We start from the raw sequence: 24,923 nt of genomic DNA, 5'->3' as shown, positions 1-24,923 counted from the left end.
GAAAAAATGTGAAAAATGTGAAATGGGCCAATATGACCCATTTCACATTTTAGATGTCCCCGTCGTCACCCCACGATAGACGCCAACCCGAAGCGTGGCGAGCGCAGCGAGCCCACGAGGGGCGGCGGTGCGCGTCCTCCGACCTTTTCATTCCCCTACTATCCACGTCGGCGTGGAGTTGAGAATAGAATAGTGTGGCGAGCGCAGCGAGCCACCGAGCCCGAAGCGTGGCGAGCGCAGCGAGCCCCGCGAGGGGACGCGGATACCTTCACAGTTATACGCGTCCCCTCGCGGGCTTCACAGGTGTCCATGGCGATGCGGACACCTGTGAAGTCCGCGAAGGGACGCGTTTACCTGTGAAGGTATCCGCGTCCCCTCGCGGGGCTCGCTGCGCTCGCCACGCTTCGGGCTCGGTGGCTCGCTGCGCTCGCCACACTATTCTATTCTCAACTCCACGCCGACGTGGATAGTAGGGGAATGAAAAGGTCGGAGGACGCGCACCGCCGCCCCTCGTGGGCTCGCTGCGCTCGCCACGCTTCGGGTTGGCGTCTATCGTGGGGTGGGGTGTACGCCGTGACATTTGGGGGGGTTGGGAATATTTTACATTAAATTCCAATGTAAAATCGGGTCCCAGGGACCCGATTTACATTTCATTCAAAAAAAAAATCGGGTCCAAAATCGGTCGGTCGCGTCGATCGCATCGCATGCGACCAAATCGCATGCGATGCGATCGACCCGATTTTTCCGACACGACCACCCCGATGTAAATCGGTGTGGCCGTGCTAGGAAACAAGTACCATTTTTTTCACTGTTTCTTTTCTAATTGAGAACCGAGGTGTGCTCGGACGTGAAGAAAAAGTAAATGGAGGTCTTTATCAGAATTGGTAATGAAAAATTACTTATTATAAAATCCACAATAAAAATAAATTCAATAAAAACTTCTTGGGCGAAATGTAATAGGGTGCGTTTTTTTTTCGTACGAAAAAAATCGCACCAAATCGCACATAAAAAAATAGCAATTTTGTAATGAGATGTGAAATCGCGGCAAAAAAGTGCGATATGGTGCGATTTCGGGTGATTTTACGGACGTCTTCAGCGATTCTCCGGGTGCCCTGCAGCACTGTAATCACAGTCCGGTGTTGTTTACATCTGGGGCTCTGCCCCCAGACTGGGACTTAGCCCCGCCCACCAGCCAATCATGGTCCAGCATGGGGGTTTTCCTGGACCATGATTGGCTGGTGGGCGGGGCTAAGTCCCGGTCTGGAGGCGGAGCCCCAGATGTAAACAACACCGGACCGTGATTACAGTGCTGCAGGGCACCCGGAGAAGCACTGAAGACGTCCGGTGAGTATGTTTTCTCTCCACAGGTACCCCAGTGGATTCTACTGGACAAGGGGACCGATCCTTCGTGGCAACATAGGTTTGTATGGATGAATGGGCTCCGTGTGTAATAAAGTAGTACTGTACGTGTGTTTGTGTATTTATTTAACTATTTGTGCTACTGTGTCCCAGCGGGCCCTTTATTGCCCCACATGCTGGGACTTGTGGTTCTCCAAGTCCCTGCATGTGGTGCAGGCTTGCTGGGACTCATAGTTCCACAGCAGTATACAATAGTTTTTCTCTATTTTTTACACAATCATCAGCTCGATGCCCACCGCCCAGGGGCATCGAGGACAACCCCGGGCTTCAGCATGGGCAGGTAAGTTCTGGAGGGGGGGACCCCTTCTTTGGGGGGGTCCCCACTTCCCCAGGACCCCTGCCCATGCTGACTGGTCTGGGGGATGAATGCTTTGGCCGGGGGGACCTGTATAAAAAGTCTCCCCCCGGCTGTGGCATTACCCTGCTGGCTGGTTGGGCCCGGTGCTGGTTCTTGAAATACGGGGGACCCCTAGTCATTTTGTCCCTCGTATTTTGGGAACCAGGACCGGCCCTTGAGCCTGGTGCTGGTTTTATAAAATCCACAGAACCCCGACTTGCTTGTTTCTGTGATTTTATGAAACCAGGACCGGCTCTTTGAGCCCGGGGCTGGTTATGCACAGGAGGGGGGAGCCCACGTATTTTTTTTGCCATTTTTTATTTTTAACCCTTTTTTTGGACAGAACCATGCACAGATCACAATGATCTGTGCATGGTTCTGTCAAACTCGCCAGCCAGAACCTGGTCTAATTTTTTTCCGATTTTTGGTAACCTTTACCAAAAATCGCACCCTATTACATGTGCGAGTTAGATGCTTTCCAATGGGAAAACATCTGGATGCGAATTGAAGTGTGACTAAAAATCACCACTTCAATATGTGCGATTTCGCGGCAAAAAGTATGATTTTTTTGCAGCGAATCGCACCCTATAAAATATGCGATTTTCGGGAAATGCCCGAAAACGGCATATTTTGCGGAAAAAAACGCAAAAAAAAAATCACCACCCATTACATTTCGCTCCTTGTGTGGTTTTACTGTTTTCTCCAAAACAGATAGACTGATCTTAAACGTCCATAGATGTGGAGGGTGAAAAAAAGGTCCAGACTCTTAACTCCCCTCCACATAAGGCATCTATCTTCATTACAGGTGATCCCACACATACCTCTCATCTGCCAACAAGTTTCAATTTAAGTCTCCCTCAGGGCATGAGGAGAGGTCACAAAGGTTCCATATTTATAGCCACAACTTAGACACTCCCCTAAATGGGGCATGGCTAGCTAAATTCTGTTATATATTAATTCTCTTACATCCATAACATACATATGTAGTATATGTAGTAAAAAAATGGGATTTACACTTCCCAAATATTTGAAGATTATATATAAACATATAGGTAAACTGGGTGAACGGGGCATGCGTTTCACCCTTGTGGAACGCCTACATCCCGAATATAGACATTTCCAGTATCGGGCATACACCTTCCGTCAGGGAAGGAGCTGGTGGCGCGCAGAAATATGGCTGTGCGTTTCACCCCATGACTCGATGCGCTCCACAGTGGTAGTGCATAGAACCAGATAGCTGTGTTTCTAGCATCTCGCTGATGAAGCAGGTGCATTTCCTGTGACAGGGAACAGACTGATGGCGCATCTAAACATGGCTGTGCGTTCCACCAGCCGTTCTTTTATGCCACCGGACTGTGCTTATTAAGAATTGTATTAACTGTAATATTGCACTTAAATAACTTTACAACATATTAGCTAATACAGTATATATAGATTAAATGGAAGGAATTTCTGATATAAAATAAATCTATCTATTAATACCTGTATTTACATTTAAAATACATAGAGGATATAATAAAATAACACGAGATAAAAATTGAGGAAAGATTTAGGGGGAATTTTAAAAAAAAATGCAATACTTGTGTATTAGCCGGGCGCCCGGTACGTAGTTAGCGTAACGGCGCTGTCAGAATCAGTGTAGTGTTCCCGCGGCCAGTGTAGTTAGCGTAGTCAGTCAGAGCCAGCGTAGTTAGCGTAGTCAGCCAGAAGTAGCGCAGTGTTCCCGCGAGTGTCCCTGTCAGAATCAGCGTAGTCAGACAGTCAGTGTCCCTGTCATAGCTGAAGGTGGTGACAGTGTGGCTGCAGAACCTGTGACAATGTTCAGTTTGCCAAAGACAGAGGAGGAGGCAGTGTTATTCTTCCAACAGCACCATTTGCTGCCACAGACTAAAAGTTGCATAAATGGACACCCAATGTGCCTCAGCATGAAGGAGTCAACGTGGCGCTGCCATATCAAATTGTGCCTTAAGAAGGTGAGCCTGCATGCGGCACATTGGTTCCCGTTTACCGTTTGACACTGGTACGCTTTATTTATTCATGGGCAGAGGAGCTCACAACTATAAATTTGTGTGATCGTCAATTGAACATGTCCAACAAAACAGCGGTCCAGTATAATCACCTTATGCATGAGGCCTGCGCTGTGGACCTGAAGACGCAGCCCCAACGCAAAATTGTTGGTCTGGGGAAAATTGTCGAAGTCGACGAGAGCCTCTTCATGCAGAGGAAGAGCCATGTTGGATGGATGCTGCCTCAGCAGTGGATATTCGTAGGCATTTGCAGGGAAACTGGTGAGTGCTTTGGGACACCAGTACAAAGACGTGACGCCAGTACCCTGATGGCCACCATCAAGAGGCACATCGAACCGAGGATGACCATCTACTCCGATTGCTGGTGTGCCTACAACACAGAGCAGCTGAAGGTGGCAGGGCACCTACGTCTCAGTCAGCTGGAGGGCCTCTCCGCAGCCGCCCACATGATCCCCTCTCCGCCGGCATCCGCTAGCGCAGGGGATCTGTCGGTTACCGGCACTTTGTGAGAGGCGCTCACTAGGCTTAGCATGGGCTCCGGGGACAGAGCCATGGACGCAGGGAACAGAGCCTGGCTGCCACGGAGTCACTACGCTAACTACGCTAGGCAACCGTTGCACTACGCAGACAGCGTAGCTTACCCTACGCCTGCGTACATATGCTAATTGGGCGCCGGCTAATACACAAGTACCAAAAATTAAAAGGAACCACTTGGTTTCAAAATCCAAATTAAGGTGCCAGATTCTCTAAGTTTCAAAAGTGATAAAATGGAGAGCCAGACAATCAGCTCCTATCTGCCATGTCACAGACTGTGTTTGAAAAATGTCAGGCAGGAGCTGATTGGCTAGCTGTTTATCACTCTCCATTGTATCACTTTTGAAGCTTAGAGAATCTGGCCCATAATCTGCTAGGGATAAAGTACTCAAATTAAAGATAGCTTTCATTTCACTTAGTGCCAGCATCTCCTCTATATTATTTTTCCACCAATTGTTTTTTTCTAACCTTGATACTACAAAAGGATTTTAATTCAGAGTTTCAATTCAATTATGAGTATTGCCAGCAGGCCCCTTTTTACCTTGGAGGCTTATGTCTCATGCAGGTGGGAGTGGTGGTCATGTTGTCTGCGGTAAGCCCTTTCGGGTATAAGGGGTCAGCAGAACCCTTTAAACCATAAGCCTGACGGCTTATGTCTTATGGAGGCAGTGGTGGGTGGGGGAAGGGGTATGCCTGTTGGGCGGGTAGGTGGTATGCGGTAGTCCAGAAACTAGAAATCAGGGAGCTGCTGGCAAAGTCAATTGAGTGGGCGGTGCTGGGTAGCGGCGTCCGATCCCAGAGGTCTTACCCAGTCAGTCCTTTTGCAGAGTGTTCGCAGCGGTGCTGTGCTGGAGTTCCGGACTGCCTTTGCCAGACCGAGGTGAGGGATGCTCACCCGGCTGGCTGTGTTGTAGATGCCGCTCCGATGAAAGTGGACGCGGCTTACACGAGTGCCTGACCCGGACGCTACTTCCGGGTTAGCGTGATGACGTCACCGGGGGAACTGTGCGCTCGACTCCGGTATGGAGGAGACTTTGTGCTGGAGGTGATGCTTGCAGTGTGTTGCTTATGGGTCCAACGCGTTTCAGCCACTGGGGCCTTTGTCAAGGATGCTGCAGGTTTGGGTTCAGGTTGATTTATGCTGGAGGGGCGTGTCTAGGAATGTTGTCTTTCACTTGATTGGTCTGAGTTACCGGCCTCTGATAGGATGCTGGGAGGTGTCAATCACAGTGGGATGTGCTATGTGTGTGTGGAATTAGGGGCTGTTAACCCTGTGTGAGCTGGAAGGAAAAATGGGTCTGTCAGTTTTTGTGCAGGGGGTGGTGCAAGTTGCTGACAGGCAGCTATTTGCTGACGGTGGGAGAAATGACAGTGGGAGAGATGACAGTTGATGTGCGTTTACTTGTGTCTAGTCTAAGGGTTGAATGCTAGAGGTGAAAATCACAGCGTTTGTTTACATTATTATGATACACTGAGGTTTGATCTATATGCGGGGTTTAGCCCAAATGGCTATTATGAAAATCGATGTTGAGTCCTTTTGGGGTTAGTGTTTTGATTGTGTAGATCCAGAAGAGCTCTCGTTTGTTGAGAGTGTCCGTATGATTACCCTCTCTCCAATTTTTTAGGGGGGTCTCTATTCCCATGAAGAATAGGTCCTTGGGGTTGCTGTTGGGCTGGTTTTTATAATGTAGAGACACGCTGTGATTTTCATACCCTATGCGGATATTCCTAATGTGTTCATATATCCGTTGTTTCAGTGTGCGTGTGGTCCTACCTATGTATTCTAGACCACAGGGGCATCTCAGAAGGTATATTACCCCTGTGTGTTCACATGATGTTTGTTGGGTGATTTTGAACGTTTTGCCTGTGGTTGTGGATGTCCATGACTGGACTTTCTTTGTGGATTTGTTGGTCATGTTTTTGCAGCCTGTGCATCTTCCACAGTAATGGAAGCCTGTATTGTGGTCGAGGGTTGTCTGGGTCAATGTTTTTGGTTTGATGTGGTTATGTACCAGTCTTTGTTTGATGTCGGGGGCTTTGCGGTACGTGATTTTGGGTTTGTCAGGTATTGAAAGTGTGAGGTCAGGGTCCTGCTGTAAAATGTGCCAGTGTCTCCTTAGTATTTTGTGGAATTTTTGTGCTGATTTATTGTAGGTGGTGATAAATGTTACCTTATTGTTCTCTATTTGATTGGGTTTGGGTCTGGTTTGCAGTGTGGTGGACCTATCCAATGCTGTGACCTCGTTAAGTGCGGTTTCAACTATGTGTTGGTCGTACATTTTATCATGGAACTGTCCCATTAGTTCTGTGCTCTGTGATATGAATTCCTCTGTTTTGGAGCAATTTCGTCTGATGCGCCGAAATTGCCCCTTTGGGATGTTTTGTAGCCAAGGTTTGTGGTGTGCGCTGGTGTAAAGTATGTAGCTATTGACATCTACGTTTTTTCTGTATGTCCTTGTGTGCATGGTGTTGTCTTCTATGTATATGTCTAGGTCCAAAAATTGAACCGATGTTTTACTGATGTTAGTGGTGAACGTGAGGTTTCTGTTGTTCGTGTTCAGATAGTGGGTGAAATTGGTTAGTGAGTCAATTGTCCCTTTCCATATGAAGATGATGTCGTCGATGAAACGCCGCCATAGGATCAAATTGTCCTGCCAGCCATGCCCAGCCTGTATATGGTCCTATTCCCACTTGCCCATAAACAGGTTGGCATAGCTTGGTGCCACTTTTGATCCCATAGCGGTCCCGGTGGTCTGTAGGTAATACGTGTTATTGAACCATGTGTAATTGTGGTGTAGAATGTACTCGATAGCATTAATGATGAAGTCAGCCTGTTCCGGTGGGAGTTCTGTGTCTTTGTCTAGGAAATGTTTGGTGCTCTCTAGACCCTGGTTATGGTTAATGACCGTGTACAGTGATGTGACATCAGTTGTCTGATTCCCAGTGAATAGTTTGTAGGTGGTTGATGATGTCCGTGGTGTCCCTTATATATGATGGTAGTGCTTTTACATGGGTCTGAAGGAAGTTATCTGTATATTGTGCTAGGTTTGAGGTGAGGGAGTTGATGCCCGAAATGATGGGTCTTCCTGGTGGATGTGTCTGGTTTTAATGTATCTTAGGGAGGTAGTAGAAGACGGGTATGATGGGGTGTTCCTGTTGTAAGAAGGGGTGTTCATGTTTATTTATGATCCCATTATCTCTGCCTGTTTTGAGAAGTGTGTCCAATTCTATTTTGAATTTCTGTGTGGGGTCTCCTTTCAGTGGTTTGTATGTGGTGGTGTCGTTGAGTAAGCGCTGTGCCTCTGATATGTAATCTTGTTGGTTTAGTACTACTATGCCTCCCCCCTTGTCTGCAGGTTTGATGATGAGTTGGTCATTTTTCTCTAGGTTTTTGAGTGCTTGTAGTTCTTGTCTGGTCATGTTATTGGTGTTATAATTGGTTTGTTTGTCTCTCATGCTGTCGAGATCCCTAGCAACAAGGGTCTCGAACAGCGGCGTAACTATAGCACCGCAGCCCCCGCCACCGCGGGGGGGGGGGCGCTGTGCATGTGGGGGCGCCGGGGGCTGCGGTGCTATAGTTACACCCCCCCAATCCCCCGCAGACTTACCTATCTCGCTAGTCCCGGCGGCTCCGTTCTTCTGCTGAGGACCACCACAAAATGGCCGCCCCCATATAGCACACAGTTCTCTGAAACTGTCTGCTGTATGGGGGCGGCCATTTTGTGGTGGTCCTCAGCAGAAGAAGAATGGAGACGCCGGGACCAGCGCTATAGGTAAGGCTGCAGGGTTTTGGGGGGGGGGTTTGCATGGGCGGCGGGGCGGCGGGGGATTGGGGGGTGGGGGTTTGCATGGGCGGCGGGGGATTGGGGGCACCCAAAACTTAGTTACGCCACTGGTCTCGAAGGTTTTTATGTGATGTAATTTCATATGTACAGTATATATTGTGTATTCATACACACTGGAAGGAACTAGAGACGGCTTCCTCCTTAATTAGCACCCCACCCACCTGTCCCAGATTGTTTTTAACTAGGTTGGAGTCCAACATTCAAGACTGCACATTTCAGCTTGGCACTATGAGGGTAAGTCCTACTATATATATATATATATATATATATATACACAATGTAGCAGCGGCACTCAAAGTGAAAAGAAAACTCACAGACGTCTTGTCATAGTCAACGTTTCGAGGCTTTTATTTGCGCCTCTTCATCAGGACATCATCATAACAAAAACCATTACAACAGGGTGTATAAATACATACCAAACACGCCCCTCGGTGTGGCGGGAATCCCGTACGCTCAGCACAGTCAAATCGTCAGCATTTCCGGTCAGGTACAGACGTCAACGTCATGCGTCACACTTCCGTATCCCGTAAGCCGGCTTGAACCGCACAATTTGACAGCTTGCGTTCCATGATCACCCTGCCAACCGGACAAGCACCTAGAATAAACATACAAAGATCATAAAACCACGGAAGAAGTGTAAAAAATACAAGTCATAGTGTCACATAGCATAGCATACTATAAAGATATAATAAGAGATAAAAAACATACACAAGGCAATACTAACTAGTAACAACAGCTCATGAAGCTGGTAACCGCTAATAAGTTGAATAACAAGTAAACGGCACATATAACAAGAGGATGACGTAAGTAGCTGAAACAAATAAGGGAATCGTCCAAAAAACCTTAAATGAAACAATGCAGCCCAGCGGTCTCATTAAGCCCCTTCGGGGCAAGTGTCCCCAACCGGTGTATCCATTGTGCCTCACACCTCAGCAATTTAAGAGACCTATCACCTCGTCTGATATCTTGAGGGATATGGTCAATGATAACATACCTAAGGGTGGGAATGGTGTGCTTGGCTAATAAAAAATGGCGTGCTACCGGTTGGTCACTGTGACCCTTCTCAAATGCAGTTTTAATGGCATGTCTATGCCCTGCCATTCTTTCCCTGAGTGTCCGCTCAGTTTTACCCACATAGTGCAACCCGCACGGACACGATATAAGATAAATAATATACCGTGTCGTGCAGGTTACCCTATGCCGGATAATGTATCTCTTGCCACTTGATGGATGGCAAAAGCTGTCAGTGCGGACCAATGAACGACATGTAGTGCAACCAAGACACCTATAGCAGCCCACATTTGAAGACAAGAATTGTTCGCTGCCGGCAGCTTGTACACGAGCGACGTCAGATTTAACAAGTATATCCCGTAAATTCCTGCCACGGGTATAGCAAGGCATGATAGAGCTATCAGTTAAATGCAGAGAGGGGTCCGTTTTAATAGTCGGCCAATTACGTTTAACCACTTTCTTAATATCCTTACTAGCATGACTAAAGTGATTGACCCAGGGCAGTTTGCCCTCATTGGATTTCTTCCCTTTTTGCACAAGCAGCTCATCTCTATTAAGCAGCATCGCTTTTGATTTAGCTTCAAGCAACAGAGTCTTATCATACCCACGATGGATAAACCTGTCGATCATGATGTCAATCTGTCGCTCCGCCTCACTAGTAACATTGCATATTCTACGCGCTCTTATAAATTGTGAATAGGGGAGACCGAATTTTAAGGATTTGGGATGGCAACTGCTTGCATGTAACACTGTGTTGCGGTCAGTGTCTTTTCTGTAAAGGGTGGTACTAATCTGACCGTCAACTACAGTGACCAAGACGTCCAAAAATGAAACAAAATTGTTATTAACATTAAAGGTCAATTTAATAGGACTCTCGGTAGCATTATGACTATTGATGACGTTACTAAACTCATCACTCGTGCCATTCCAAATTACAAACAGATCGTCAATGTACCTGGTGTAGAAGAGAATCTTACCAGATACATTGTCCTCTGCAAAAAAGATTTCCTTCTCTGCATCCTGCATATAAGAATTAGCATATGCAGGTGCGAAATTGCTTCCCATGGAACATCCGCTAATTTGGATGTAAAAAGAATTATCATATAAAAAATAGTTATGCGTCAATGCAAGTTCCAGTAGGCGCAGGACAAAGTCGACATCAGGGCCGACATACACCGGATTATTCAACAGAAGACGTCGGACAGCAGCCAACCCCCCTTGATTAGGGATAACGGTGTAAAGGCTGGTTACATCAATGCTGCAAAGCAAACAATCAGGACCAAGAGTACCAACTTCAGCCAAACGATTCAAGAAAGACGTGGTATCTAAGAGGAAACCAGGACTGGCTTGTATGCACGGTTGAATAAGAGCATCTATATAAGTAGCCACGTTTTGAAACATAGAACCCCGTGCAGCAATAATGGGGCGGCCGGGGGGCTTCACCAAACGCTTGTGAATTTTAGGAAGCGTATAAAGAAGCGGCACGAGGGGAGCCTGCACCACCAAAGCAGAAGCAAGCTCTGATGTGATGACTCCCTCCCGTACCGCCTCCTGGAGAAGTTTATCTAATTTAGCTGAAAAGGCAACAGTAGGGTCACTTTGAAGTTTTCTATACACAGTATCAACAGACAATTGACTTGCTATTTCAGATTTATATTCAGTAATATCTTGAATCACCACGGCACCGCCTTTGTCGGCGGGCCGGATGACTATATCAGTGTAAGAAGACAAATCGCGCAAAGCCTGCCGTTCATCTTTAGTCAGGTTATTTTTGGCAAATGTCACAGGTAATTTACTCAACACTTCAGTTTTAACTTGAGTGTCAATCATACGAGAGAACGTCTTGATGGACGCATTGTTAGAAAAAGGTTCAAAAGTCGATTTCCCCTGAAGTTTCTTAAGCTGGGGAGGAATACCCAAGTCGGGTACAATAGGTAATGTCAGTGGAGGTTTGCCAAAATGTTCTTTTAACTTTAGCTGGCGAGTCAGCTTATATTTTTCTACTTCCCAGTTCATAGAATTAAATGATACCGTAGGGACAAAAGACAAGCCATAACCAAGTACACTTACTTCATCAGCAGACAAAGTGTGTGTCGACAGGTTGAAGACTATCTGTTCAGCGGGGGTCGACCTCTTTTGCCTTTTATTTTGGCCACCTCGACGGGTCCTGTATCTTTTACGCCTTTCTGACGGGTGCGTGCCCCTAAAGGGGCTGCTGGTATGCCGGAATTTTGTATCACCCGTGGCTGTGGATCAGAGTCGCTTGTTGTATTGCGATCAGATGAAGAATCTGCATTTGCGCCAAAACGCCGCTGTTTATAGTTGCGTCGATAAGACTGCTGGCCTTGATTGCGGGGAGCCCCCTGAATCCAAGAGTAAACTCTATTTTGTTCGTAGTCAAGGTTTACCTTAGCCAGTTTCTGTCGCTTGAATTGAATAAGTTCATTTTTGTAACTGGCAACTTGTTTATTCAATTTCTCCAACCAGTCGACTTGTGTGTCGGCTGAAAAATTGCTTTTGTATTGGTCCTCGAATTTCTTAATGCCATCTTGTGTTATAGCCATCTCTCGATTGGACTCCTCGATGACCAAGAGGATCAAATCAAGACTACATTTATTGATAATCGCGATCCACTTCTTGCAGAAGCTGGTGTTAAAGCGTCCAATAGTGGGTGCATTACGCACCCTAAACCCTCTTGGGATCCGTTTACTTCTGTAGTAGTCGCTCAGTGAGATGCTATGATATTGATAATCAATCTCACGCTGCTTGAGACGTAGCCAATCTCTGTAGAGATGTTCAAGAGGCCTTTTTACCTCATCCTCCTCCAGCGCTTGCTTGTTCAAAATGCCATCGGCTTCAGACTCCGAATAGGAGAAGGTTTTGCCTTGTGTAAGTAAGGACAGGTTAATACTGCCCACAGGTATATCACCACCACCATCATACTCGGCCATAATAGTGGTACGAGCAATGAATGTCAGTCCAGGATAGGTAAGCGGGTGCTAGTACTCCACTGTTAGTAATGTAACAGACGATAGTGGACAGGATCGAAGCAGCACTCCTCAGTTTCAAATCAGCGTGTAGGTGCCTTCCAAGCCGAACCCAGGGCAGGGGTCGTAGTATACACAATGTAGCAGCGGCACTCAAAGTGAAAAGAAAACTCACAGACGTCTTGTCATAGTCAACGTTTCGAGGCTTTTATTTGCGCCTCTTCATCAGGACATCATCATAACAAAAACCATTACAACAGGGTGTATAAATACATACCAAACACGCCCCTCGGTGTGGCGGGAATCCCGTACGCTCAGCACAGTCAAATCGTCAGCATTTCCGGTCAGGTACAGACGTCAACGTCATGCGTCACACTTCCGTATCCCGTAAGCCGGCTTGAACCGCACAATTTGACAGCTTGCGTTCCATGATCACCCTGCCAACCGGACAAGCACCTAGAATAAACATACAAAGATCATAAAACCACGGAAGAAGTGTAAAAAATACAAGTCATAGTGTCACATAGCATAGCATACTATAAAGATATAATAAGAGATAAAAAACATACACAAGGCAATACTAACTAGTAACAACAGCTCATGAAGCTGGTAACCGCTAATAAGTTGAATAACAAGTAAACGGCACATATAACAAGAGGATGACGTAAGTAGCTGAAACAAATAAGGGAATCGTCCAAAAAACCTTAAATGAAACAATGCAGCCCAGCGGTCTCATTAAGCCCCTTCGGGGCAAGTGTCCCCAACCGGTGTATATATATGCTGAGTGTTAGTCTGTGGGACTGTTTGGGGCGCAGGGCTCTTTGGGCTGCTGTTGCTGGGCTGCTCCATGGCATCATATCGTACACTTTAAATCACCCCTTTAGTTTGTTTAGTATATATGTAGCACCCTTCACATTTATTATTACCTCTTACCTAGGTAAGTCTTATCACATATAATTTCCCCTATCCCTCTTACTATCACTTCAATTTCACACTAATGTGATGCCATGGGGTGGTTCTGCTGGGCTGGCCTGGGGGGCCCTGTGCCCTGGACCTGTCTCAGAGTAGTGTTAGGGACTTGTCCTATTGAGGTAACCTGGACGCGGTGGACAAGCCCATAATAATGGCCATCATTATGCTAATAACCTCCAATGCAATATAGCAAAGATATTAAAAGGTCTAGCATTTATATTTAGTGTGCACCTGCAAACTCCTCCTCCTGCTTGCTGCACTACAGGTCTCAGCAGGTAGAACCTCATATGTCCAGGGTGTGCAGTTTAGGGCCCCTCCCCTTATGGTAAAAAGGGGCCTGCTGGCACCCTAATTCCCCCACGGGGCTCATCCCAGGTTTTTCACAAACCCACATTCACCATATTGTATTTCTGTATGTACATGTATATGCACTGTTTGTGATACAATACAGAAACAATTGATTTCACACCACAAGCAACTAGCTTCCCTGATAACAGACACCAAACTCAAGCACCCGGACTCAATGTTCATAATATTAGGTAACTTCAACAGGGCCAACCTGTCCCAGGAGTTACCAAAGTACAAGCAGCAGGTCAAATGTCACACCAGGGAGGGGCGGACACTGGACCACTGCTACACTGCAATAAAGTCTACCTACCGATCCATCCCACAAGCAGCCCTGGGACTTTCTGACCACTGCTTGGTCCACCTCCTCCCAACGTATACTCAGAAGCTAAAGTCAGCAAAGGCTACTGTCAGGTCAGTCAAAAGCTGGTCAAGTGAGACAAAACTAAAGCTTCAGGCTTGTTTCGATTGCACGGACTGGAGGGTTTTTGAAGCCTCTGCAAATAACCTGAACGAACTAGCAGACGTTGTAACATCCTACGTCAGTTTCTGTGAGGATCTGTATGTACCATCCAAAACAGTTTGATCCTTTAATAACAATAAGCCGTGGTTCGGCAGTCAGCTAAGGAAGCTCTGCCGGGCCAAGAAAGAGGCCTACAATGGTGGGGATAGGGCACCCTGACATGTGAAATCAGGCTGGCAAAAAAGCACTACGCCAGCAAGCTTACAAACAACCCCTCAGCCAACGACCCTGCAGCAGTCTGGAAAAGTATGCAAGCTATTACCAGCTACAAGAAAGCCCCAAGCCCAACTCCAATGCTCCAGGAACTGGCTGAGGAGCTAAACGAGTTTTACTGCAGATTCGAAAAAGGAGCCCAGTGCCTCATACCCCCCCTCCTCTTGACCATAGTAAGGCGGCTCCACCGCCACACCACCTTGACCAACACTCCAAGGTCTTGCAGGTGGACCAGGGGGAGGTAGAAGCTTTGTTCAAAAGGGTCAGACTTAGGAAGGCTGCAGGTCCTGATGGAGTCTACCCTTAAAATCTGTGCAATGCAGCTTGCACCCATCTTCACTGTGATCTTTAACACCTCACTGGAAATGAGTAGGGTCCCCGCCTGCTTCAAACACTCAATTATTATTTCGGTTCCCATGAAGTTGGCTGTGAAGGATCTAAATGACTACAGGCCAGTCGCGCTAAAATCAGTGGTCATGAAGGCACTCGAAAGTCTTGTATTGAAACATCTGAGGGAGGTGACAAACACCCATCTCGACCCCCTGCAGTTCGCCTACCGAGCAAACAGAAGTATTGAGGATGCAGTTAACCTAGGGCTGCATTATATCCTGGAACACCTGGATCATCCAGGCACCTACGCAAGGGTCATATTCATTGACTTCAGCTCTGCATTTAACACAATTGCCTCCATTATCCTAAAGCCCAAACTTCTCTACCTAGGAGTTCCAGAATCTACCTGCTCCTGGATTGTGGATTTCCTGACGGCACGGAAACAGGTGGTGAAAGCCGGAGCCTTCACATCCGCCATTCGTATGATCAGCACTGGTGCTCCCCAGGGATGTGTCCTTTCCCCCCTGCTCTTCTCCCTCTACACTAATGACTGCATCTCGAGTGACCAGTCAGTAAAAATCATAAAATTTGCTGATGACACCACCATTATCGGCCTAATCAAGGAGGCAGATGAGTCTGCATACAGACGGGAAGTGGAAAGACTTTCACAGTGGTGCGGCAGAAACAACCTGGGCCTAAACCCCATTAAAACATTCGAGATGATAGTAGACTTCAGGAGAAAACCAAATGTCAAGGTCCCACTGGTAATTTCCAACAGAGTGGTGTCATGGGTAGAGACCTTCAAATGCCTTGGGACAAAAATGTCTTGCAACCTCAGATGGGAGCCCAACATAACTTCCATTGTCAAAAAGGCCCAGCAGCGGCTGTTCTTTCTGAGGCAACTGAAAAAATTCAACATTCCGCAGGAGCTGCTGCAACTCTTTTACACTGCTATCGTCGAGTCCGTTCTATGCTCCTCTATTACAATCTGGTATGGAGGGGCCAATGAATCTGACAAACGAAGCCTGCAGAGTGGTGAGGACAGCAGAGAAGATTATTGGGATGGACCTCCCCCCTGTAAGGGAACAATACTTAACTGGGGTCAAGAAGCGAGCTGGGAAGATCGTGGCGGACAAACTCCACCCTGGCCATAACTTGTTTGATATTCTCCCATCAGGTAGACACTACAGGTCCATTCCTGCCTAATCGTCAAGAACAGGGCCGGCGCCACCACTAGGCAAATCTAGGCATTTGCCTAGGGCGCCGGCCACTGGAGGGCGGCATTTTGTGCCGCCCGGGTACCTGTCCTACGGTGCTGTCTATTTAAATCTGGCGGCGGAGGCAGCAGGGGTCCCTGCAGTCCATTAAAAATCACGAGCGCTATCCGCCGGGCTATGCGGAAGCGCTTCTAGTGTGAAAACTCTGGCAGCACGGCGCACGCTGATCTCAGCCAATCAGCGTGCTGCCAGTGTTTTCACACTAGAAGCGCTTCCGCATAGCCCGGCGGATAGCGCTCGTGATTTTTAATGGACTGCAGGGACCCCCGCTGCCTCCGCCGCCAGATTGAAATAGACAGCGCCGGAAGACAGGTACCACACACACACCCCCACCCCCACCCCCCGCACCGGGGCGCCCCCACCCCGACTCGCCTGGGGCGCTCCGGTGACTTGCACCGGCCCTGGTCAAGAACCGCAAAAAGCTTCTTCCCGACAGCTATTCAACTATTGAACAATGTACTGCTAATTTAAACACCTAACTACTCTATCTAACCTTGCAAATCATAACATGTGAATTGTCATTTGTAAGTGCAACTGATGCAATGTATGTATGTCCTGTTATCCCTCTTGTACCATGCTTGAAGCTGCAATGTATCCACAAAAAATTCCTAGTATAGGAGAGTATACATGGCCAATAAAGTGATTCTGATCTATAGTAGGAATGATGCAGCAGGTTTGAAAATGTGAGTTACTATGACCACACCTGTGCACCAGCTAGGTGATTTGGAAAATGTGGACCGTTGCTAGTTCTCGTGGACCAGTTTGGCCAATCCTGTCCTAAAGGGTACACAAACTTTCTAGCACCCCAAAAACTTTGTTTTTAACATATTCTTGGTGTTTGCCATAGCTGCAAACATTTTAAGATATTTCTCATTGATCACGTGCTGTGGGCACAGTACAGCATCGCATATACCCATGTCTGCCTGCGATAATATACCCAGTAGACTGTGCATTGCCAGTACTACGGACGGATTTACCCTGGCATGCACTGTCACGCTACAGGACCTGCCAGCATCCAATGCGCATGCGCAGCTCCCACCCAGAGCTGTCACTGTCAACAAGATGCGTTGCAAGCCTCGCTGTGGACTAGAGGATGCCTGACCCCCTTTTCCGGATAACATCACGGGATTGGAGCTCTATCATTGGTAGCTCGACTGTGAGTGTCGGTTGCCGACCAATTGCTTTTGCGATTGGCCAGTGTCACGTGACCGGAGCGGGAGGCCGGCCATCTTCCGTCGGCTCTGGGTGATCCGCCCTGCGGGTTGCGGAAGCGGTGACCCGGCCGGGCCTGCTGTTCATTGAGCGACCCAGCCTGACTCATGCACGACCGGAGCTGCTGTAATAGCTGTCCCGTAGACTGTATGAGGTGAGAGGGCAGAGCGGCGGTGGCACCTCTACTTCCCATGGGCCAGATAGTTTTCAATGGTGGCATTATTTTACCGGGAGGCTCCGTAGAGGGTGTTGTGTAGATGATACTACTTGGCATTGCATTTGGGGAGGTGCCCTGGCATCAATTAGTAAGTGGTTAGCTGACCGGGGGGGTGTAAGTTCAGCTAACATTGGAAGGTAGTAGGGGTACTTGATTCATGCTGGCACTTGTTGTTATGGGTAGCCACAGTGGTATGAGGGCATTTGTCTGGTGATAACTAACCAGTCAGCTCCTAATTGTCAAGGTGCAGGCTGGATTTGAAACAAAATGACAGTTGGGGCTGACTGGCTTGTCTGTTATCACCGGCCAATCAGCTCACAACTGTCAAATTACAGGCTGGGGTTTGATCAACTTCTATTAGGAGCTGATTGGCCGTTGAAAAGTACCAGTCACTTTATCACTTCACAGGGCTTTCTGTCATATGTGCAGTCACTAATACCCTTTTCCATCTACAAGCAGTGCGACCCAGCTTGTGAACCCTTTTATACGAGAGTACCCACCCGGCATAATGCCAGGCGGGTGATATCATTGAGTAGCAGGGTTAGGGAGGCATTGTGAGATGAGAGCATCTCCCAGTGATGTCTTTTGCATTGCAGTGAATGGGACCCGGGTTGCATCGACCCAGGTTATCTGTTTACACTACTCAGTTACCCGGGCTGAATCCGTGTTCAACCCTGGTTGCTACCTGGGTTGAAATGCTGAGTCTCACGACCCAGGTTATTTTAACTGGGAGCATTTCCACCTGCCTAAAATCCTGGGTTTTTCTCTCTCCCATGCAAAAACCCTGAATATTAGGCTTGTGTAAAAGGGGTATAATTGATGCTGCTTGCTCCGATTTTTGTGAAAATTTACCACGTATTTAACTACTCATACATTTGAAAATGTCTGCATCTATGATGCTATAAATCAGGCATGGGGCACTACGCATCCCAGTATGCCTTGCAAAAGATGTATAGTTCAACAGCTGGAGGGCTGAAGGTGCCCCATCCCTGCTATAAATGCTGTCTTCTATTGGAGGCAGTTTAGCACATACTGTATAATAATGCATGAATACACATCATGTAATGTTAAAGAAAATGTCATAGACAAAACATTTTGTTATAAATTAAGTAAAAAGCATAAATACCAATAAAGAAGCAGTTGTCGAATAAACTCATCTCACTTGATGTGCTTGTCACAGAACAGTTACCTGTGATCAAAAATATTCATTATAGATGTTTTATCATTTGGAGAAGTTTTCCAAAACTTGATGGCACTGATTTGCATGAGCCATCCTGATTTTTCATCTTATGCAATGTTTTCGGAAATATACCTCTTCTAAAGCCCGTACACACAGGGGAGATATATTGCTCAGCAATATATGGCTGTGCAATATATTGCTCAGTTTCTCCTTTTCATCGGCGACCAGAGATGGTCGCTGATGAAAGGGAACCTCTGCCGGCAGTGCCGCAGAGGTAATCAGCTGGTAGCGTGAGCAAGCTCCTGCGACCAGCGATTAGAACGAGGCTGAAAACGGGAGCACCCACCTGGCGATTTTATCGCCAGGGCACACTCCCATCACTGGCAATATGGTCGCAGGCGACCATACTTCCAGTGATTTCAGCCCCTATCGCCCCCGTGTGTACACAGCATAAGTGCACAATAAACTTCATGCTTGGTAATCCTGTGGCTAATTTATAAGGGGTCATTTAATTTAATAACCAACCCCAGTCCTCGAGAGCTACCAACAGTTCACATTTCCAGCTCACATCGCAAGTACACAGGTGCACTCATTACTGACTAACACATTTTAAAAGATCCACAGGTGGAGCTAATTACTTCACTTGTGATTCTGGGGTAGATTTATGGAGAAGTGATACAGTGCCTGGTAATTTATCACCAGCCAATCAGCTCCTATTTAAACCCAGCCTGTAACTTAACAGTCAGAAGCTGATTGGCCAGTGATAAAGTACCAGGCACTTTATCACTTCTCCTCCCTTATCACTGCTTCATAAATCTACCCCTCTGTGAGGAGACCTGGAAAACATTAACTGTTGGTAGCTCTCGAGGACTGGAGTTGGCTACCCCCTGCTCTAGATCTTAACATGGGGGATGCTGCTTCTAACTGTTTTTGTTTTCACTGGTTAAATTGGGTCTTTTGTGTGTGCTCGGAAGAAGACAAGAAGCATGACCACTTTTTTGGACATGCTTGTGACCCTCCCCTCAGATCATTACTCTTGGAGGTGTGTACAGCTGCTTCCAATCTATGCCTTCGGTGGAATAGATACTGTTTACATCTATTCACCGGCGATGAGTTCTAAACCACAGCACTTTCCACCCAGGGGACACTGCGACCAGCGGCTGGGGAAGGCAGAGATCAGGCTGTTGCTGCAGGTGCTTCTAAAAGGGCAGGGCACATTTTGTCATGTAAAAATCTGGCAGGGAGCATTCCACTTTATTATAGTATTGTGGATGATCAGATTAGTTGTTTTAGCTGGAAGCAGTCTACAGTGTAAAGAACTATGGTTACGGTTTTTGGATTTTTCCTACACTACCTATTTGACTTCAAATACAACTGCCCATTTGTCTCATTGCTGTCTAGCAGTTACAATTATTTTTTTCTCCCTGAACTTAAGTATCCTCTGCTAGTCCAGTGATCCCTCAATTTATCCCCTCTTGAAAATAAAAAGTACCTTCTACCCGCAATATACCTTGATTCCAGAGTTTGTCTGGGCCCTCATTTAAAATATCTGCCATATGCAGTACTATATTTTGCCATGGAATGAGGTGCTAGATATAGCCTAAAGGTGCCCAAACACGGTGAGATTTTTTCTGTGCATTTTGAAATCTATTGCATCAAATCACACGCGATCAAATTGCATGTGATTTGCATGCGATTAGAAGAAGTACAAAAAGTTTGTGCAGCACATACTTTTTGCACTGTGTGATGAGATGCCCACGGGAGCGCGCATAGCACAGCGCAATTTTTCCGTTTATTGGGCACCTTAAAGCTGATGATTGCATATAGATCTTTATGAATTGCTTATGCTGGCATTCAGTATGGTATACTTTACTAGTAGCATATAGTGGATGCAACAAAAGCATTTATCCAGTGTACATTATATGTTTTTTACAGCCAAAGGGCCATAATATACATAATGTCTTGTAGCGACATGCAGCAGTGAATGGGGAACCATTATTTTCTTGGCATGCATACAGCTAAGATGCTTTATTAATCAATAGGACAATAGAGTTCATTCTAGCACCCGCTATCTTTGAAAACCCATGCAGTTCCTCTTCCCTGTCTGAGGTGTCACTGTCTGCTGTAATGCTTCTACCACAGTGTGGTCTGTATATCAGCACTGATATGCAAACCAGGCCTGTGCTAGAAACACCACAGCAGACAGCGACACCCCAGGCAGGGAACAGGAACTGAATGGATTTTCAAAGACAGCGGGTGCTAGAATGAACACTAGGACAATTACTATTTTTCTTACTAACAGAGATAATGTGTTCTAAATGTCATAATTGTGAGTATTCTGCTTGGTTAATTTTGTTCTTCATATGGTTAATATACTATGCTCTGTACTTTACAATTTCTTTTTTTGAGTTGGATTTCTGTAGCTTTGTAATTGCATGTAAATTATTTATAAACCCAGGTCTCAGTTGCCTTTTATAAGACCTAAGTTCTCTTCTTTGCAGGCAGTGGGATTAGAGAAGTATTCAACATGTACTCTGAGTGGCGGACGCTGCACCTTGTTATAAAGAATGACCAAGGTCACACCAGTGTGCTGCACAGCTATCCTGAAAATGTGGGTCGGGACGTGGCAAATGCTGTGGTCCGCCCGTTGGGACAATCACTTAATTCTGTTGGAAGTGAGAGCATCCTGAAAACTGATAAAGAGGTACTATTTCTCTGTTCCACAGGACTGCTTAGCTAAATATAGCCTGCAGTGTTATCTCCTACCTTTTATACCATGTGTTTACAAGTAATGTTCATATTCAGAATATTTCTGTGACTTCCATATACTTTTTTTTAGTAAAATACAATAAAGTCTGTACATTTTCTAAAAAGTGCTCTTTCTAATTTCTAGGTGAAGTGGACCATGGAGGTTATATGCTATGGGCTTACTTTACCACTAGAGGGAGACACTGTGAAATACTGTGTGGACGTGTATACTGATTGGATTATGGCCCTGGTTTCTCCCAAGGATTCCATTCCCCAACCAATTATCAGAGAACCAAACATGTACATTCAAATCATTCTTAAGCATCTGCAGAATGTCTTTGTACCAAGGTGAGGTCTTTACAGGCACTGAATTAGGCGAAAAACATTGTTAAAAAATATAGCAGTGGCGCTGGTTCTGTTGCATGTATTTGTTGCAGATATAGGGCCAGATGTATTAAGCCTGTTGAAGAGATAAAGTGGCTGGTTATAACACACCAGCCAATCAACTCTCCCATACACTTATGAGATATTGTATACAATCATTCGATTTCGACCACATCTGTTCGATAAATCACATGATTTTATGTACCATGAAACACAAAGCACAGGCCCGTTGGTCAGATGTTGTGTCGATAGAGATGGGCTGCACATATATAGCGAATGACATAAGCAATCAGCAAGTGCGCGGGCGGCGATGTAGAGGAGTGAGTAGTCAGCTGAGAGGCCGCCCAGTGTTTTCAAATGTTGACTGCTGCCGCACTCCGCCCGCCTCGTTACACCGCTGCCAGCCCTCTTCCAGCACCCGATGTGGCATGCCACATCGGGTGCTGGAGAAAAAGCACTTGGGCCCAATAAGATCTAATGGGACATCGCATCCGATCGCACAAGTGTATGGGCGCCATAACTGTACTTTTTCAAATGGCTGTTTGGCTGGTGCCTTATCACCTTCTACTTTATCTCTTCACCAGGCTTAATACTTCTGCTCCATAGATAGATATGTACGAGTTTCAGCAGTCCTTTGTGCTCTGCTTGTATTGGCCTTTTTTTGAACGTTTATAATTGATGCAAGACAAAGTGCAGACTATTGGATTATAAAGCAATGTTCTCTGCTGATCATATTATTGGTTTATTTTAGTACAGTGCTGTCTTTTGTAGCCCCAACTTAGAACACAGGACAAAGTTGATGTATCGGTATAGGTGACACATCAGATCATGAACTGCAGGATATTACGTCCCATGTCTGCACAACTGTATTACAGGGAGCAGGGAGCTTATGGTGACTTTCCTGAGCTGATATGCTGCAGAGAGAGGGTGATAAGAGACAGATCCAGCTTGGAATATAAATGGCAGATACTGTAGGTCAGAGATACAAGGAAATTGTTTACATGTGCATGGCATCTATTCACCGGCGATGAGCGCTAAACCACAGCACTTTTCACCCACGGGACACTGCGACCAGCGGCTGGGGAAGGTAGAGATCAGGCTGTTTCTGCAGGTGCTTCTAAAAGGGCAGGGCACATTTTGTCATTTAATTATACTTCTATTTATTATAGTATAGTATTGTGGATGATCACATTAGTTGTTCTAGCTGGAAGCAGTCTACAGTGTAAAGAACTATGGTTACGGTTTTTTGGATTTTTCCTACCACTACCTATTTGACTTCAAATGCAACTGCCCATTTGTCACAATGTCAAATCTCATAGTACTTGTATTTACCAATGCTTTGCCTGTATATTATGATAACATAACTCCTTAGTCATTTAGTTCAGACATAACCAAAGCAAAAAACAAGGATGAATGTTAAGCATTTGGTGTGAACCTTGTACCTTGCTAAGCGGAATCAGCATACTAAATAAACTACAGCTGAAATGTCCGATTAGATCCGATAATTGGTCAGCAGATCTAGCAGTGTATAAGCTATTCTGTCCAATTACATTATGATTCCTCCCCAGGGGAGGAATGCAGCTATTGTTTTCATACACTATGAAATATCTCCATGTATGACTATGTAATCCGATGGTTTCAGCATGTTAGAAAAAGGACGGCTGGCTGATGAGATGCTTTATCTGTGTATACACAGCTTTGGGGTTTACTTCAGATGGTAGCATTGTTTCCATAATAAAATTTAAATGTAATACCCCGTTCTCACTGCAGCCAAATTCCCGGGTCTAGCATGTAGACCCGGGAATTTTCCTTTTAACACATGATTTTTGGCAGTGTAAACGGGTCGCATACCCGCATCTCAGACACGGGTAAAACCCTTCTTTTTACCCATTTCTGAGATCCGGGTATGCAGACACGGGTCGACCCATTCACACTGCTGAAAAACCCGTGTTAAAAGGCAAATTCCCAGGTAGAACTTCTTCACCCGGGAATTTGCCTTTCAGTGAGAACGGGGGTCCAGCGCGGCAGTACCCGGCATTTCAATCCCGGGGAAAAGCTGTGTATTTCTCACTCGCAGTGAGAACACGGCATTACATGGCTGTCTGACTTAGGGCACATACATGCTATATGGGGTGCCCGCATCGGCAAGTGCATACACACTTGCTCAGAGTTTGCAAATTCTCGCAATAGCGAGTATTTTACCCAGTTTGGAGCACCAGGGACTCATTTTTTATGAATCGCTGGGTCCCCTGGGATGCGCTCCAGCCATTTCGGCGTGCACGCCGTGTCAATATGTGTGACAAGGGCGGCGGGATTTGTTTCGCCCTCAGTTGTGATGGATGCGACCGTAAAGAAGAAGACATAGTGTGACTTACGGCCACTTCACACATCTGCTGGGCGCGAAAATGAAAGGGTCCCTGTCACTGCAGAGTCATAGGCAGCAGTGCACGGAAGCCGCGTAAGCTGGCTCCTGCGCTGTGCCTCATCAACAGACGTCTGGAGCCAACACCAGAAGCAGCTGCTCAGCAGGGGAACAGAGCTGCAGCTGGTGTGAGGACGGAGCACGAGGAACTGAAACCAGCATTGGGGGCCAGAACCAGGGAGGTGTGACAGTGAGGACGGAGCAGACCCGGGCAGGAAGTAGAGGTAAGAGGGGTGCGTGGTTTATTTAGCAGGCTGCTTGGCTGTGTCATGTAAGGGGATTTATTGCTAGCAAGACTCGGGCTACAGACTTCCCTCCTCCTCTCCTACCTCGCGGTGCTGCTCTCTTGTGTGTCACTGTCACCTCCTCCAGGCTCTGAGTGGTGGCTGTTAATGGCCCACTTGTCCCCTCCTCACCTCACAGCACGGCTGGCATAGAGGCTGCAGCTCAGCAATTAACTCTGAACAGGCAGAGCTGCCTGTAGGAGAGGAGCCTATAGACTCTGCTGGGATGTCACTAACCCTATCCCTCCTGTTCCTCCTGACATTACTTTTAATTCTGTTCTAGAAACAATGGACGGGCAGAATCCTGATTGGTGCAGCACAGGTGTCCCTATTCCGACATTATGCCTTTTTCTAGTTATGTGTATCTTGCTTTATGTGAGTGGGCAAATTGCCAATGTATGTGCCATGCTGGGGAAGGGGAGAGGAGGCTTTATTCCATTGGGACCCAGAAAAGGTCAAGTAGGACCCCGATTTTTGTAAGTGAGGGGTCCCAGGGACCCATAATTTCTGGGGGTTTTCGCGATCACTGCTTGCTGATGGTGGGGGAGCGGGCGCCATCATAACTATATGCTCCCTTGTCTGTACATGAACCGATGACGGAGGGGTGGCACTATCGACCCGTAGAAGCATGTTATAAGAATACACACTAAATGATA

At 46.5% G+C, this 24,923-nt stretch overlaps 1 protein-coding gene across 6 annotated transcripts in view; it reads left to right on the top strand.

Annotated features, from left to right (window-relative positions):
* The first annotated feature begins 16,944 nt into the window (after window positions 1-16,944).
* The window catches only part of RALGAPB (Ral GTPase activating protein non-catalytic subunit beta), an 80,688-nt gene continuing 72,709 nt past the window's right edge, over window positions 16,945-24,923 (top strand). For 2 of the 6 annotated variants that reach the window (XM_083147658.1, XM_083147655.1), the window contains exons 1-3: window positions 16,945-17,186; window positions 20,931-21,133; window positions 21,323-21,525. In XM_083147658.1, the coding sequence (XP_083003784.1) occupies window positions 20,957-21,133; window positions 21,323-21,525 (380 nt within the window). In that variant the 5' untranslated portion in view covers window positions 16,945-17,186; window positions 20,931-20,956. The remainder of the gene's footprint in view (window positions 17,187-20,930; window positions 21,134-21,322; window positions 21,526-24,923) is intronic. The other 4 variants (XM_083147657.1, XM_083147656.1, XM_083147659.1 and 1 more) reach the window with 2 other exon arrangements.

This window comes from Crinia signifera, chromosome 6, assembly GCF_055691185.1.
Source record: "Crinia signifera chromosome 6, ASM5569118v1, whole genome shotgun sequence".
NCBI classification, from domain to species: Eukaryota; Metazoa; Chordata; class Amphibia; order Anura; family Myobatrachidae; genus Crinia; species Crinia signifera.
Note: the sequence above shows the minus strand (reverse complement) of the source record. Positions and strands in the feature narration are given on the sequence as shown.